This window comes from Bubalus kerabau, chromosome 8 (genome assembly GCF_029407905.1).
Source record: "Bubalus kerabau isolate K-KA32 ecotype Philippines breed swamp buffalo chromosome 8, PCC_UOA_SB_1v2, whole genome shotgun sequence".
NCBI lineage: Eukaryota > Metazoa > Chordata > Mammalia > Artiodactyla > Bovidae > Bubalus > Bubalus kerabau.
Window position 1 is genome coordinate 120,212,137 of NC_073631.1, and position 14,319 is coordinate 120,226,455.

The window sequence follows — 14,319 nt, forward strand, 5'->3', positions numbered from 1 at the left end:
CACCTGACTTGCCGATTGTTGCTTTTTTAATTAGGGGTAGAAGCGAGGCTCCAACACAAGATTCCTGACACCTGACCGCCGCGCGTGTCCTTGTTCCAGAGCTCTCACATCTGCCGTGTTTCACTTGGTGCCTGACCTCTCAGGTGGCACACAGGACCATTTCTGTAACTCTCCCCTTCCTGGTTTTTTCCAGTGGGGGTGTGGCCTGGGTTTGGGGGCTTTTAAACCTCCTCAGGTGATTCGGAAGTGTGAGCAAGGCAGGAAAGCCCTTCTTGAGGCCTGGAAAGGAAGGTCCGTGTCATTTTCTTTTTTTTTTTTTTTTTAGTAATTTCATTTCTTTATTTTGGCCGTGGTGGGTCTTCATTGCTGCACAGGCTTTCTCCAGTTGTTGCGATTTGTGACGCACAGGCTTCTCATCGTGCTGGCTTCTCTTGTTGCAGAGCATGGGCTCTAGGCACAGGGGCTTCGGGAGTTGCGGCATGTCAGCTCAGCAGTTGCGGTTCCCAGGCTCTGGAGCACAGGCTCAGGAATCGTAGTACCCGGGCTTAGTTGCTCCGAGGCACGGGGGATCTTCCCAGACTTGGGGTTGAACCTGCGCCCCCTGCATTACAAGTGGATTCTTTACCGCTGAGCTACCAGGAAAGCCCTGTGTCGTCTTCAAATCAAAGATGCTGCCCCCCACCTCCATCCCTGAACCTGCCATATTTCTAATCTTCTGTCTTTATATGAATGACTGTGGGAAGACATGTGTTTCATCTGAACTTGATTTCCAACTTTATTCGAAGGTGTTTGGGGGATGAATTAGAAATGCCCAATGCTGTCTAATGCCCGCAGAGTGAGCCCTCGCTCCGTTTACCTCACGTATCAAGTAGTGAACTGGCCACCAGAACATTCACATGACTTCATCTCAGGGGGCCGTTCAAGGCTCTTGGCGCAGCCGGACAGCCGTTGCGTTTGTGGTGTCAGATCGGGGTGTGGTTTTGTTATCCATGAGGGCAAGAAGCTCTGCATGGTGACTGCAGAGATATGGAAGGTCCAGTCTGGAGAAATGCCGCTTCTTTATTCTACTCATGCTTTGGAAAGGGGGTTCTCAACGTTACTGCTGATCACAGGTTTCCAGATGCTCATCCATCAAAATGTCTCATGCTTTAGAATCCTGGGAATCCGGTCGTGGATGCCAGAAAGATAAACTTCTGGTGAAGAACACGTGTTCTCCATGGTTCTGGTTTGTGTTTAAAGGGAAGCGAGATCATTCTGAAGACCCTGTCCCTAGATATGCAGGGCCTGAGCCGTGTTTGGCATTTGGGCAGAGCAGCAGAATAGCCCGTGCTTTCCTCCTCATCGTAGCAGCCAGCCCTGCAGTGCGGCCAACGCCTCAGACGGAAAGGAAAGGTCACGTGGTCTCTTCCTATGTTGAAAGCGAAATTCTGGGGCCTCCCTGGTGGCTTTGTGGTAAAGAATCCGCCTGCCAGTGCAGGGGACACAGGTTCGATGCCTGGTCCAGGAAGATCCCACTCCCACGTGCCGGGGAGCATCAGAGCCTGCGTATGAGAGCCACAGTATGGAGCCTGTGCCCCAGAGCCTGCAGGTCACAACACTGAGCGTGTGTGCTGTGGCTCCCGAAGTCCCCAGAGCCCGTGCTCTGCACCAAGAGAAGACGCCCAGCGAGAAGCCCGTGTATCACAACCAAAAAGTAGCCGCGACGCGCGACCACTGAAGAAAGCCGTGCAGCAGCCAAGACTCAGCACAGACAAAAATAAATAAGTAGACTTATTAAAAAAAAAGAAAGTGAAATTATGGAACGCTACATCAGATAGTAACTTATCTTACCGTCACATGCTCCTTATATTTTGCAAAGTGCAGTCTGCCTGCAGATATTTTTGTACAATTAAGAGGCTGCTCCCAGGGCTCAGGTGTGGAGCGTATACTCGATCACAGCAGCATTTGTCATTTGATGTTGTTTCCGTTTGTTCAGTGATGCTTTCTGTTACCATCTTCCTTGTTTTAAAACTGTCCTCTCAAAGGATTTTTGGCTCCAGCCTCACGCAGGGGCCGACCCTCCCTGGAAACGCCAGCATCAGTTGCAGGCCCTTGATTTCGCTGGATCAGCAGGCCTTGCTCCCCCCCTGGCCTTCGCTGCTGTGTGACTGTCAGAACCTCTGCCAGAACTCGGAATACCGAGAAGCGACATGGCACATTAGTCCCTGCGCGGGAGACGCTGCTCTATTAATATTTGACGGGAAACAAATGGGCTAATAAAAAATTCATACACTGCTCGGCAGGAGGGGTCGCTGTGTTCTGACTTGAAGGCCCGTCTGGCTGGAGATTCGTGAGGAGGCTGTGGAATTTTCTCGGCCAAGCTGTGCTGTTTCAGCAACTGCGGCTCCCACATGGCTCCTCCTATCAGGGCACTCCTCACCCCGTACTGAAATTTGGGGGTTCTCTGTCTCCCCACAAACAGGGAGCTCCCCTACAACCAGACTATGGGCCTCTGCCTGCCAGCATCTGGAACCGTGTCCACACTGAGCCCTGACTAAGTAAATGCTCTTTGAATGAATGACAGTATTTATGGGCAGATAAAGCACTTTAGAATAAAGAAAATCAGTGGCATTTCTTCCAAGAACCTTTGAATCCTGTTAATCATTTCGTTTCACGTTCTTTTTAAAACACAATTTGTCCAGCCCTCAAAGCATGATTTTCTATTTTCTGTGATTATCAAAATGCTTCTGTGTCTCACTGCATCTCGACATTGGATCAACTCTGGTGTCTCTCACAGCCCAGCTCCATCTCACGTTCTTAGATTCAGTTCAGCTCAGTTCAGTCGTTCAGTCATCTCCAACTATTTGCAACCCCATGGACTGCAGCATGCCAGGCCTCCCTGTCCATCACCAACTCCCGGAGCTTGCTCAAACTCATGTCCATTGACTCAGTGATGCCATGCAACCATCTCATACTCTGTCATCCCCTTCTCCTCCCACCTTCAGTCTTTCCCAACATCAAGGTCTTTTCCAGTGAGTCAGTTCTTCCCATCAGGTGGCCAAAGTATTGGAGTTTCAGCTTCAGCATCAGGCCTTCCAATGAATATTCAGGACTGATTTCCTTTAGGATGGACTGGTTGGATCTCCTTGCAGTCCAAGGAACTCTCAGGAGTCTTCTCCAACCGCAGTTCAAAAGCATCAATTCTTCGGTGCTCAGCTTTCTTTCTGGTCCAACTCTCACATCCATACAAGACTACTGGAAAAACCATAGCTTTGACTAGAGAGACCCTTGTTGGCAAAGTAATGTCTCTGCTTTTTAATATGCTGTCTAGGTTTGTCATAACCTTTCTTCTAAGAAGCAAGTGTCTTTTAATTTCATGGCTGCAGTCACCATCTGCAGTGATTTTGGAGCCCAGAAAAATAAAGTCAGCCACTGTTTCCACTGTTTCCCCATCTATTTGCCATGTAGTGATGGGACCAGATGCCATGATCTTAGTTTTCTGATTGTTGAGTTTTAAGCCAACTTTTTCACTCTCCTCTTTCACTTTCATCAAGAGGCTCTTTAGTTCTTCTTTGCTTTCTGCCATAAGGGTGATGTCATCTGCATATCTGAGGTTATTCATATTTCTCCCAGCAATCTTGATTCTAGCTTATGCTTCATCCAGCCCAGCGTTTCACATGATGTTCTCTGCATATAAGTTAAATAAGCAGGGTGACAATATGCAGCCTTGGTGTACTCCTTTCCCAATTTGGAAGAAGTCTGTTGTCCAATGTCCAGTTCTAACTGTTGCTTCCTGACCTGCATACAGGTTTCTCAAGAGGCAGGTCAGATGGTCTGGTATTCCCATCTCTTTAAGAATTTTCCACAGTTCAAATGCTATTTTTTCCTCTCCTTTAACTGTGACCAGGTTTCTCTTTATTCTTTAGAACCTTATCTGCCTACCAGTTCACTTATTAAGTCAGAGAACGTCTAGGGAGAGCGGAAATGGAGGCAGAGACGATCATATGGAACACGGCTGTGTCACCAGATGGTCTGCCCACCAGAATCGCTTGGCTCACTTAGTTTGGTGGTTCCCAAACTGGGGCACCAGTTAGACCAGTTAGGTGCCTCAGCCACGCCCAGAGTCTCAGAATCAGTTTGTTTCCAGCACTTCCCAGGTGCTGCTGGTCTGGCAGCCCCCACCTGAGGACCACTGACTCTGGTCATTAAATGAGGGGGGCAGACACTGTTTCTCCTCCAGGGCCCAGGGGCAGCAGTTCCGCTCTGGTCATCTGTCTCTGGACAGGCCCCGCCTGCCCGAGCGCAGGTGGCAACAGCAGGTGCCTGCTGCCTAGGTGTGCCCAGACCACCCTCAGGGCCCGGGAGACGGCCCCCATCTCCACCCACGCCCACGCTCCTTGCAGGTGGCAGTGTGTGTGCGCACGCGCTCAGTCGTGCCCGACTCTGTGTGACCCCACGGACTGAATCCAGCCAGGCTCTTCCGCCCATGGGGTCTCCAGGCAGGAACACCGGAGTGGGTTGCCATTTCCTCCTCCAGGGGATCTTCCCGACCCAGGGATCAAACCTGCGACTCTTGCGTCTCCTGCATTGCAGGCAGATTCTTTACCACTGAGCCACGTGGAAGCCCATCTGTGTGTGTGTGTGTGTGAGAGAGAGAGAGAGAGAGAGTAGGTGACTATATATGTGTGAAAGTGAAAGTCACTCAGTTGTGTCCAACTCTTTACGACCCCTTGGACTATACAGTCCATGGAATTCTCCAGGCCAGAATACTGGAAGGGGTAGCCTTTCCCTTCCCCAGGGGATCTTCCCGACCCAGGAATCAAACCAGTGTCTCCTGCATTGCAAGCGGATTCTTTACCAACTGAGCTATCAGGGAAGCCCTATATATATATGTATATATGCATTTTCTTTTCTCTACTGGTTACCTTTATAAACTGAAACAGTACTCTTACAAGTTTCTCTCGTATCATGTTAACTACAGGCAAGAATTTTAACAACCCACTTGGTAAAATGGATCTGAAAGTCCTGCCCTTTCCTACAGGTCCATTCTCTACCCCTCCCACCTAGAAAATTCTGTCTTTTCAATATTTTTATATCCCTGAAGTTGATGCCATTTCCGTTCTTCCCCAAACCCAAACTTTCCTTATTTATCTGTGGGTTGATTCTGAAAGACTACAATCAATAAACAGCGTAACTTTACCATAAGTAATTGTCTGTCTTGGTAGCGCTAAGTAGCATCCTATGACTGTGTCTCTTTTTTGTTCAGCTTTTTGTTTTTCCCCCGAGTTTTAAATTGCCTTTATTTTTATTTGAGCTATTTTATTTTATTTTATCTTATCACACCCTCACCATTTCCCCCCAGACTCCAGCAGGTACCCTGTTGCTCTGCCTGCTTCCCCACTTGCGTCCCTGCAAGGCCGCTCCGCCGCCCCGACTCTAGTCCGGACTCACTGTTCTTTTTCACATCGGTGCTGTGCCACCCGGGGAGACCCCCTCGCTGCTCTCCGCGTTGGTCTCACATCATCTTCTTTCTTGATTTACTTCCACTTTCATCTAGAGTACGCCCTCCAGATGCTTTCCTGAGAACTGTGGGAGGTAAACTTTCTGAGTTCTGCAATATTTTAATATGTCTCTCTCACGTCTGTTGAAAACCTTAGTTGTATGTGGGATTGCAGCTTGAAAACCACTGTCCCTCATTTTGGGGGCTATAATTCCATCTCGTGTCTGGTGTTGCCAATGACAAACCCGATGTCAGTCTGACCCTCATTCCTTGCAGATTATGTCTTCCCCTCCCCCCCAAAAGATATTTGGATGAACTAACATGTCTAAATGTGGGTCAGGTTTCTCTGCTTTCTCTTGCACCATCTGCCTCATCCAGACTCTCCCAGATGGCACTCCTGTTCAGCCACATTTCCCAACCGCATACTGCTGCTAAGTCTGCTAAGTCGCTTCAGTCGTGTCCGACTCTGTCCGACCCCAGAGACAGCAGCCTACCAGGCTCCCCCGTCCCTGGGATTCTCCAGGCAAGAACACTGGAGTGGGTTGCCATTTCCTTCTCCAATGCATGAAAGTGAAAAGTGAAAGTGAAGTCGCTCAGTCGTGTCCGACTCCTAGCGACCCCATGGACTGCAGCCTACCAGGCTTCTCTGTCCATGGGATTTTCCAGGCAAGAGTACTGGAGTGGGTTGCCATTGCTTTCTCCAACCCCATACTGGCTGCACCTCAACCTCCAGGTCCCCAAAATTCTCTCTGGGGTTGACTCTGCAGGCGTTTCAATCTGTTGCTTCTTCAACCAGCCTCATCCCTCAAGCTCTGATGTCTGAAATGTGGTGAAACTGTTGCTGTAGTCTTTATGCGGGTGCACACCTGCTTTATTCCTGCATTATCATCGTGGGTGCACACCTGCTTTATTCCTGCATTATCATCGTGGGTGCACACCTGCTTTATTCCTGCATTATCATCGGGATTGCGTTTCTGGAGAGAGAAGACAGAAATAAATGTGATAGATCCATCAACTTAAATTGGAAACTTCCAGTTATCCTTAATAACCTTTTTCTTATTTAAAAAATCATCTCTGCATTATAGACAATAACAATCACTTGCCCTCTCACTACACACAGGTAACTGTTCCGAGTATTTTGATAAATTTTCCTGATATTTTTATCTAGAAATGCACAGTTGTCCTTTATTTGCTCGTTTTTTAAAATAATCATTTTCCCAGCACCATTTATTGTATCAGTCTTCCTTTCCCCACTGATTTGGGATGACACTTTAATATTATTAAATATTAAATTCTTAGATAAACTATTCTGTTCTAATATAAACCCTTGTGACTTAAGGCTGCCCATCATGATGGATCTACTGAGTGTTACATCAGTTACAAAGTCTATAGCTACTCTGTATCATTAGCAATAAATCCCTTCTCATCAGTCTTCCTCTTTAAACTATCTTGTCATTTTCATCCACTTCTTCTTATATGTGAACTTTAAGTATTATTTTATTAGCTTCCCCCCTCTCAAAAAAAGAAGTTCATTGGTCTTTCTGTTAGAAACTTTGGTATTATTTTTTTTTAATTTTATTTTATTTCTAAACTTTACAATATTGTATTGGTTTTGCCAAATATCGAAATGAATCCACCACAGGTATACATGTGTTCCCCATCCTGAACCCTCCTCCCTCCTCCCTCCCCATACCATCCCTCTGGGTCGTCCCAGTGCACCAGCCCCAAGCATCCAGTATCGTGCATCGAACCTGGATTGGCGACTCATTTCATACATGATATTATACATGTTTCAATGCCATTCTCCCAAATCTTCCCACCCTCTCCCTGTCCCACAGAGTCCATAAGACTGTTCTATACATCAGTGTCTCTTTTGCTGTCTCGTACACAGGGTTATTGTTACCATCTTTCTAAATTCCATATATATGGGTTAGTGTACTGTATTGGTGTTTTTCTTTCTGGCTTACTTCACTCTGTATAATAGGCTCCAATTTCATCCACCTCATTAGAACTGATTCAAATGTATTCTTTTTAATGGCTGAGTAATACTCCATTGTGTATATGTACCACAGCTTTCTTATGCATTCATCTGCTGATGGACATCTAGGTTGCTTCCATGTCCTGGCTATTATAAACAGTGCTGCGATGAACATTGGGGTACATGTGTCTATTATTTAATTAGCTGCCCCCTCTCAAAAAAAGAAGTTCATTGGTCTTTCAGTTAGAAATAAATTCATTTCTTTAAAAAACATTAAGTATTGACCATAGGTGAAGCGCTGCCCTCATGGAGCTCGAATACCATCAGTTCAAGCCTCCCCAGACTGATAATTATTTTGAAAGTTTCTCATGTTTAGTTTCCTGTTCCAGGGAGGTAGCATGTTTGTGTCTTAAATACAAGATTCATCATCTGAGATGGATGCTGCCTTTGTTTTTAATCTTTCTTTAAAAGATTTACTAAATGTTTATAATTCTATGAAATAGTCACCCAGTGTTTATTTTATATCATCTTATCACTTAATAATTACTTTCGATATTTGCATTCAAATTTATCATCAGATTGGTAGTAGTTTAGGACTGGCTGTGAATGGATTGGTATCAGACATCATCTTCCTACGTGTGAAGCTTTTCATTTTAAGCCTTTAATTTTGAATAGCTTTTAATAAAAGGTATATTCAAGTAGAAGACATGCTTTAAACAAGACAATGCTGCTACCGCTGCTAAGTCGCTTCAGTCGTGTCCGACTCTGTGCGACCCCATAGATGGCAGCTTACCAGGCTCCCCCGTCCCTGGGATTCTCCAGGCAAGAACACTGGAGTGGGTTGCCATTTCCTTCTCCAGTGCATGAAAGTGAAAAGTGAAAGTGAAGTCGCTCAGTCGTGTCCGACTCTTAGCGACCCCATGGACTGCAGCCTACCAGGCTCCTCTGTCCATGGGATTTTCCAGGCAAGAGTACTGGAGTGGGTTGCCATTGCCTTCTCCAAAACAAAAAGATATGGGTTATTAAAAGCTCATTGAGGTATTAAATACCATTAGGCTTAAAACACCTTTGCCGACAAAGGTCCATCTAGTCAAAGCTAGATGGTTTTTCCAGTAGTCACATATAGATGTGAGAGTTCAGTTCAGTTCAGTCACTCAGTTGTGTCCGACTTTGTGACCCCATGGAACTGCAGTACGCCAGGCTTCCCTGTCCTTCACCAACTTCCAGAGCTTGCTCAAACTCATGTCCATTGAGTCGGTGATGCCATCCAACCATCGCATCCTCTGTCCTCCCCTTCTCCTCCTGCCTTCAATCTTTCCCAGCATCAGGGTCTTTTCCTGAGTCAGTTCTTCGCATCAGGTGGCCAAAGTATTGGAGCTTCAGCTTCAGCATCAGTCCTTCCAATGAATATTCAGGACTGATTTCCTTTAGGATTGGCTGGTTCGATCTCCTTGCTGTCCAAGAGACTCAAGAATTGTCTCCAGCACCACAGGTCAAAAGCATCAATTCTTTGTCATGTAGCCTTCTTTATGGTCCAACACTTACATCCATACATGACTACTGGAAAAATCATAGCTTTGACTATATGCACCTTTGTCAGCAAAGTAATGTCTTTGCTTTTTAATATCCTGTCTAGGTTTATCGTAGCTTTTCTTCCAAGGAGCAAGCATCTTTTAATTTCATGACTGCAGTCACCATCTGCAGTGATTTTGGAGCCCAAGAAAACAAAGTCTGTCACTGCTTCCATTGTTTCCCCATCTATTTGCCATGAAGTGATGGGACTGGATGCCATGATCTTCGCTTTTTGAATGTTGACTTTTAAGCCAGCTTTTTCACTCTCCTCTTTCACTTTCATCAAGAGGCTCTTTAGTTCCTCTTCACTTTCTGCCCTAAGGGTGGTGTCATCTGCGTTTCTGAGGTTATTGATATTTCTCCTGGCAATCTTGATTCCAGCTTGTGCTTCATCCAGCCCAGCATTTCTCATGATGTACTCTGCATAGAAGTTAAATAAGCAGGGTGACAATATTAACATACTCCTTTCTCGATTTGGAACCAGTCTGTTGTTCTGTGTCCAGTTCTAATTGTTGCTTCTTTACCTGCATACAGATTTCTCAGGAGGCAGGTAAGATGGTCTGGTATTCCCATCTCTTGAGGAATTTTGCACAGTTTGTTGTGATCCACACAGTCAGAGATGTGTCAAAGATGCAGTCAAAGATGCAGATGGTGACTGCAGCCATGAAATTAGAAGATGCTTGCCCCTTGGAAGAAAAGCTATGAGCAACCTGCTGCTGCTGCTGCTGCTGCTGCTAAGTCGCTCAGTCGTGTCCAACTCTTTGCGACCCATGGACTGCAGCCCACCAGGCTCCTCCATCCATGGGATTTTCCAGGCAAGAGTACTGGAGTGGGTTGCCATTGCCTTCTCCAATGAGCAACCTAGATAGCATATTAAAAAGCAGGGACTTTACTTTGCCAACAAAGGTCCATCTAGTCAAAGCTATGGTTTTTCCAATGGTCATGTATGGATGTGAGAGTTGGACTATAAAGAAAGCTGAGAGCCGAAGAATTGATGCTTTTGAACTGTGGTGTTGGAGAAGACTCGTGAGAGTCCCTTGGGCTACAAGGGGATCCAACCAGTCCGTCCTAAAGAAAATCAGTCCTGAATCAGTCCTGAATATTCATTGGAAGGCCTGATGCTGAAGCTGAAACTCCAATACTTTGGCCACCTGGTGTGAAGAGCCAACTCATTAGAGAAGGCCCTGATGCTGGGAAAGGTTGAAAGCAGGAGGAGAAGGGGATGACAGAGGATAAGATGGTTGGATGGCATCACCGACTCCTTGGACATGAGTTTGAGCAAGCTCAGGAAGTTGGTGATGGACAGGGAAGCCTGACGTGCTGCAGTCCATGGGGTCACAAAGAGTCGGACACGACTGAGCAACTCAACAAGAACAGACTTAAAATAGCTGAGAAATCTGAGATCAGCATAAATCTGTATCTTTTCTCAAAACTTGTTTCCTTGTTACTGAATTGTTGTGGCATTTCTTTTCCTGTAGACTTCTAAGAGTCTATGAGAATATCTTTAGGCGTTTTGTTAATTTCCCTGGAACTGGAAAGCCCTTTAATCTGCACGTTCACGTCTGTGCTGTGTAGGCATCTTGCAGTGCCTTCAGCGATTGCCTCTCTTCCCATCACTCCAGTTCATCGGAGAAGCACTTAGATTCTCAGATGTGAGGACCATCTGCTGTCTTCCATCTCTCCCCCGCCGGGACCCCTTCCTCTGCCTTCTGGGGGAGCTTCCCAAATTTTCTTCTATTTTCATCTTCTCATTTTCAATTCCAGTTTCTTTACAGTCTCCTCATCTCACCTCTTTGGTTGCACTTCTAAATAGCAAACCTCTGCAGCCTGTCTCTGTGACCTTCCATCACACCTCAACAGGAATGCCTGCATCAAACAGGTCCCAAAACCAGGCCCTTCAGACGCCCGGCTCACCGCAGTGTCTGTCCAACAGGGACCAGAGCTCATTTATGGTGTAACTGGAAATTCAAAGTGTTCTGTGTGCAGCACGGGCTGGCACAGACCTGAGTGGCTTTTTAAGGAGCAAAGCTGAGTACATGTTTCCTGGCTGTAAAGATCCAGGCAGACTGTGAGAGCCTATCGTTACAAACACAGCTCCCAGCCTTGCGGCAGTGACACGGCAGCAAAGCCACAGCCGCGGAAGCTGCCAGAAGGACACGTGACTCTCAGAGCCGGAGCCACCGAAAGGCGGAGTGGGAAAGTGGGTCCCATGAACAAACACGCAGGCCCAGGTCCCTAGAGCCCGAGGGCTTGCGGAGCGGATGGTGACAGGAGCAGCCATATTTCAGAAACTCACAGAACCCGAGACGGTGGAAAAGCATGAGCTGGGCTGTGCTGAACGACTCTCCACCGTGTCCGCAGCAAACCTCCGGGGACTGTGCGGGGGTTCCAGGGCCCGTTCTCCGCCCCGCGGGAGCTGATGGCCTGGCTCAGAGGCCTCCCTGCCGTGTCCGTCGTGTGCTCTCGGCTTTGGCTGAATTAACAGCTGTGACTAATGGTCGTGAGAAGTGGGGGACCCAGCGATTTAATCCCCTGACTAGCTGAAGGCTGTGTCAGCGCGCCGGGTTGCTTAGATCCTTCTGCCGACAGTAATTACTGAGCGTACCCGGTCTCCTTCCAGGTCGCCCGGCATCCTCCTGCAAACACGCAGCGTCTTGGCGATAAGGGGTCTTGTCAGACGTGGAGTCATCATTCTGAACACGAGATCTCATTACAGATAGAGTCGGGCGGGCGGAGGGACGTGTTTTTGTGAAGTTGCTTATTTGGTTTCTTTTTTTTTTTTTTTTTTTGGTCATGTCCTTCTAACTCATCAATGTACATTTTTCGTAAAAATCCTGATTTGGTGGGGTGGGGGGAGCGGCTCTGGGTAACTGAATTAAATACCCAGGGGCTGAGTACAGAGTGGCCCAGAACAGTCTGGGGTTTTCAGGTTTGGGTAAAAGCAGGTGCGTGACAGCTCAGATGTCAGATCAAGTCCACCACTTGCCCAGAGCCGCGGTACCCGTTTCCCTAATTAGAGCGAGAATGGCCCTGGGGACTTGGGGACGGGAGCCCTGCGGCTCCCTCCCTCGGGGGCCGGGGGGAGAGGAGGGGACAGGTATCCCCCCCGGAGCCCTTCTCGGCTCAGACGTCCTGGCCGCTTTCCCCACGTGGCGCTGAGTGTCCCCGTGGCAGGAAAGCCGGGCAGCAGGCAGCACCGCCCGCCCACTTACAGAACCCAGGTGCGGGGGCGGCTGGGCGGTGCCCGTGCAGGAGCGCAGCTCGGGGGTGGGGGGCAGCTCGGAGAGAAGCACACGGCTCCCTCGCTGCGGGCGCCGCCGCGGGGGCTCACTCCCGCATCTCAGCACGCCCGCCCAGAGCCCCGGGGCCCTCAGCGCGCCCTCTGTTGCAGGGAGTACTACATCACCATGGTCAAGTGGGCCACCAGCACCAAGGTCGCCGTGAACTGGCTGAGCCGGGCGCAGAACGTGTCCATCCTCACCCTCTGCGACGCCACCACGGGGGTCTGCACCAAGGTAGGGGGGCCGGGCGGGCGGGGGGCGCTTCCCGGGGGTCAGGGTCACGTGGGAGAGAGGGAGAGAGACAGAGACACAGAGAGGGAGAGACGCACACACACACAGAGACACACACAGAGAGGGAGAGACGCACATAGAGACACACACACTGAGACAGACAGACACGCACACACGGAGAGACACACACACACACACACACACACAGACACGCACACACGGAGAGACACACACACACATGCCCACATGCTGAGCGCTGGCTGGTCCAGGCTCGCGGGCCTCCGTTTTGCTGCCGCCTGGTGGCTGACTTGAGAACTGCTACAGACTCAGGGCTCAGCCGCACGGCCACCAGGTCCCAGAAGTGAACCTTCCGTTCGCCTCGCCCCCGGCCACTCCACAAAGGGGCCTGCTCCTCGTCCTCCACTTGGTGCTGGAGGGGGGAGTGGCCCGGCCTGCGTTCCCAGGGCTCAGCGCTGCAGCCGGGCCTGGCTCTTTCAGCGTCGGCGCCCCTATCCCGGCCAGAGCCAGCCAGTCCCCTGGGCAGTCAGCCTTCTGTCTGCAAGTCACTGCTGTGTTCCGGCGGCCCCAGGCTGGCTCAGTGGGTGGTTGGAGGAGGCGAAGGAAGGAGCCGGAGGAGGAATGAAAATGTAAATAAGCAGGCCGGCTCCCCTGAGGACCGAGGAGAGACCCGCAGCCAGACTTCCCTGGCCTTGGGCCGCGTCCTCCACGCTCCCTGAGCCCCGAGAAACGTCCACTCAACCCAGGCTCATCTCTCAGAAACCCTTTTTAGGTCCTAAACTTTTATTTTTATTTTTTGGGGGGGCCCTAAATTTTTCTTTCCCCACTGGGGAGGCAATGGGCTTGCAAAGCAGCCGTGTTGTGACTTGGGATATGCCCCCAAACAGCCTGATCCCGCAGTCCAAGGACAGTCCCAGGGCGCTGTGGCTGGGACCAGCGTCCTCCGCGGGCCGGTGACTTACTTTGTGATGCGGTCTGGAGCAGGTTCCGGTTGTTCTGATGAGCTTCCTGAGGGGAAGGAAGGGAGGAGCAGGCGCGGCGCAGCTGGGAGGCTGGGGCGGCTCGTGCCGCGGGGCCCTTGGGTCTGTGCCCCTGGCCCTGTGGGGTCCGTGGTGACAGTCCTCCTGCCCGTGGTCAGAGTCCGCGGATGAAGAGCAGAGCGGCCCGGGACCGGCCGCGGCGCGTGCCGCTGAGCAGCTGCGCCCGGTGCGGTGGGTTCGGTCGTCTCCCTTTCTGTGTTTTTCCACACAGTTCTCAGATGGTTCACCTGTGGTCTAAGTCCCGAGGGTTACTCAGAGTTGTGAACTGGAAATCTGTCCACACACACAGCCTTTAAATGAGCACATGCCAGTTCAGGGGTGACCGTCTAATGAGCCCGTGCCTGGTCAGGGGTGACCACTGCATGGCAGTCCTGCAGAGGATTCTCACCCCGGGTGTCTCCTCGTGGCCGGGAGAGTGACGTCTTCCCTGCTCGAGGACACGCGCGCTCAGCTCTGAGCCGTGGCGCCAGACAAGGCAGAGAGCAGCCAGCCTCCTCCGCAAGCCTGTGCGGCCCCCGCGAAGGGAGCCGGACTGCTTCTGCACCACCGATCTAACCACTAACCTGAGATGTGTACAGACGCCTTCCTCTAACACTCTTATTTCGTTTCAGAAACATGAGGATGAAAGTGAAGCCTGGCTGCACAGACAGGTAACTATTCCGTGTGTAAATCCCACACTCGCCATCTCCACCAGCCACCAGGTCCCCCTTCCCCAGGTTT

The 14,319-nt window shown here is 49.7% G+C and overlaps 1 protein-coding gene and 1 long non-coding RNA gene across 2 annotated transcripts in view; both read left to right on the plus strand.

Annotated features, from left to right (window-relative positions):
• DPP6 (dipeptidyl peptidase like 6) overlaps window positions 1-14,319 on the plus strand; it is a 785,445-nt gene that overhangs the window by 699,377 nt on the left and 71,749 nt on the right. Inside the window, exons 11-12 of the mRNA XM_055591348.1 lie at window positions 12,421-12,544; window positions 14,211-14,249. Coding sequence (XP_055447323.1) covers window positions 12,421-12,544; window positions 14,211-14,249 — 163 coding nt within the window. The remainder of the gene's footprint in view (window positions 1-12,420; window positions 12,545-14,210; window positions 14,250-14,319) is intronic.
• On the plus strand, window positions 228-2,834 carry LOC129659695 (uncharacterized). The gene is made up of 2 exons (XR_008718186.1): window positions 228-291; window positions 441-2,834. It is a non-coding gene; the product is annotated as an uncharacterized LOC129659695 (long non-coding RNA).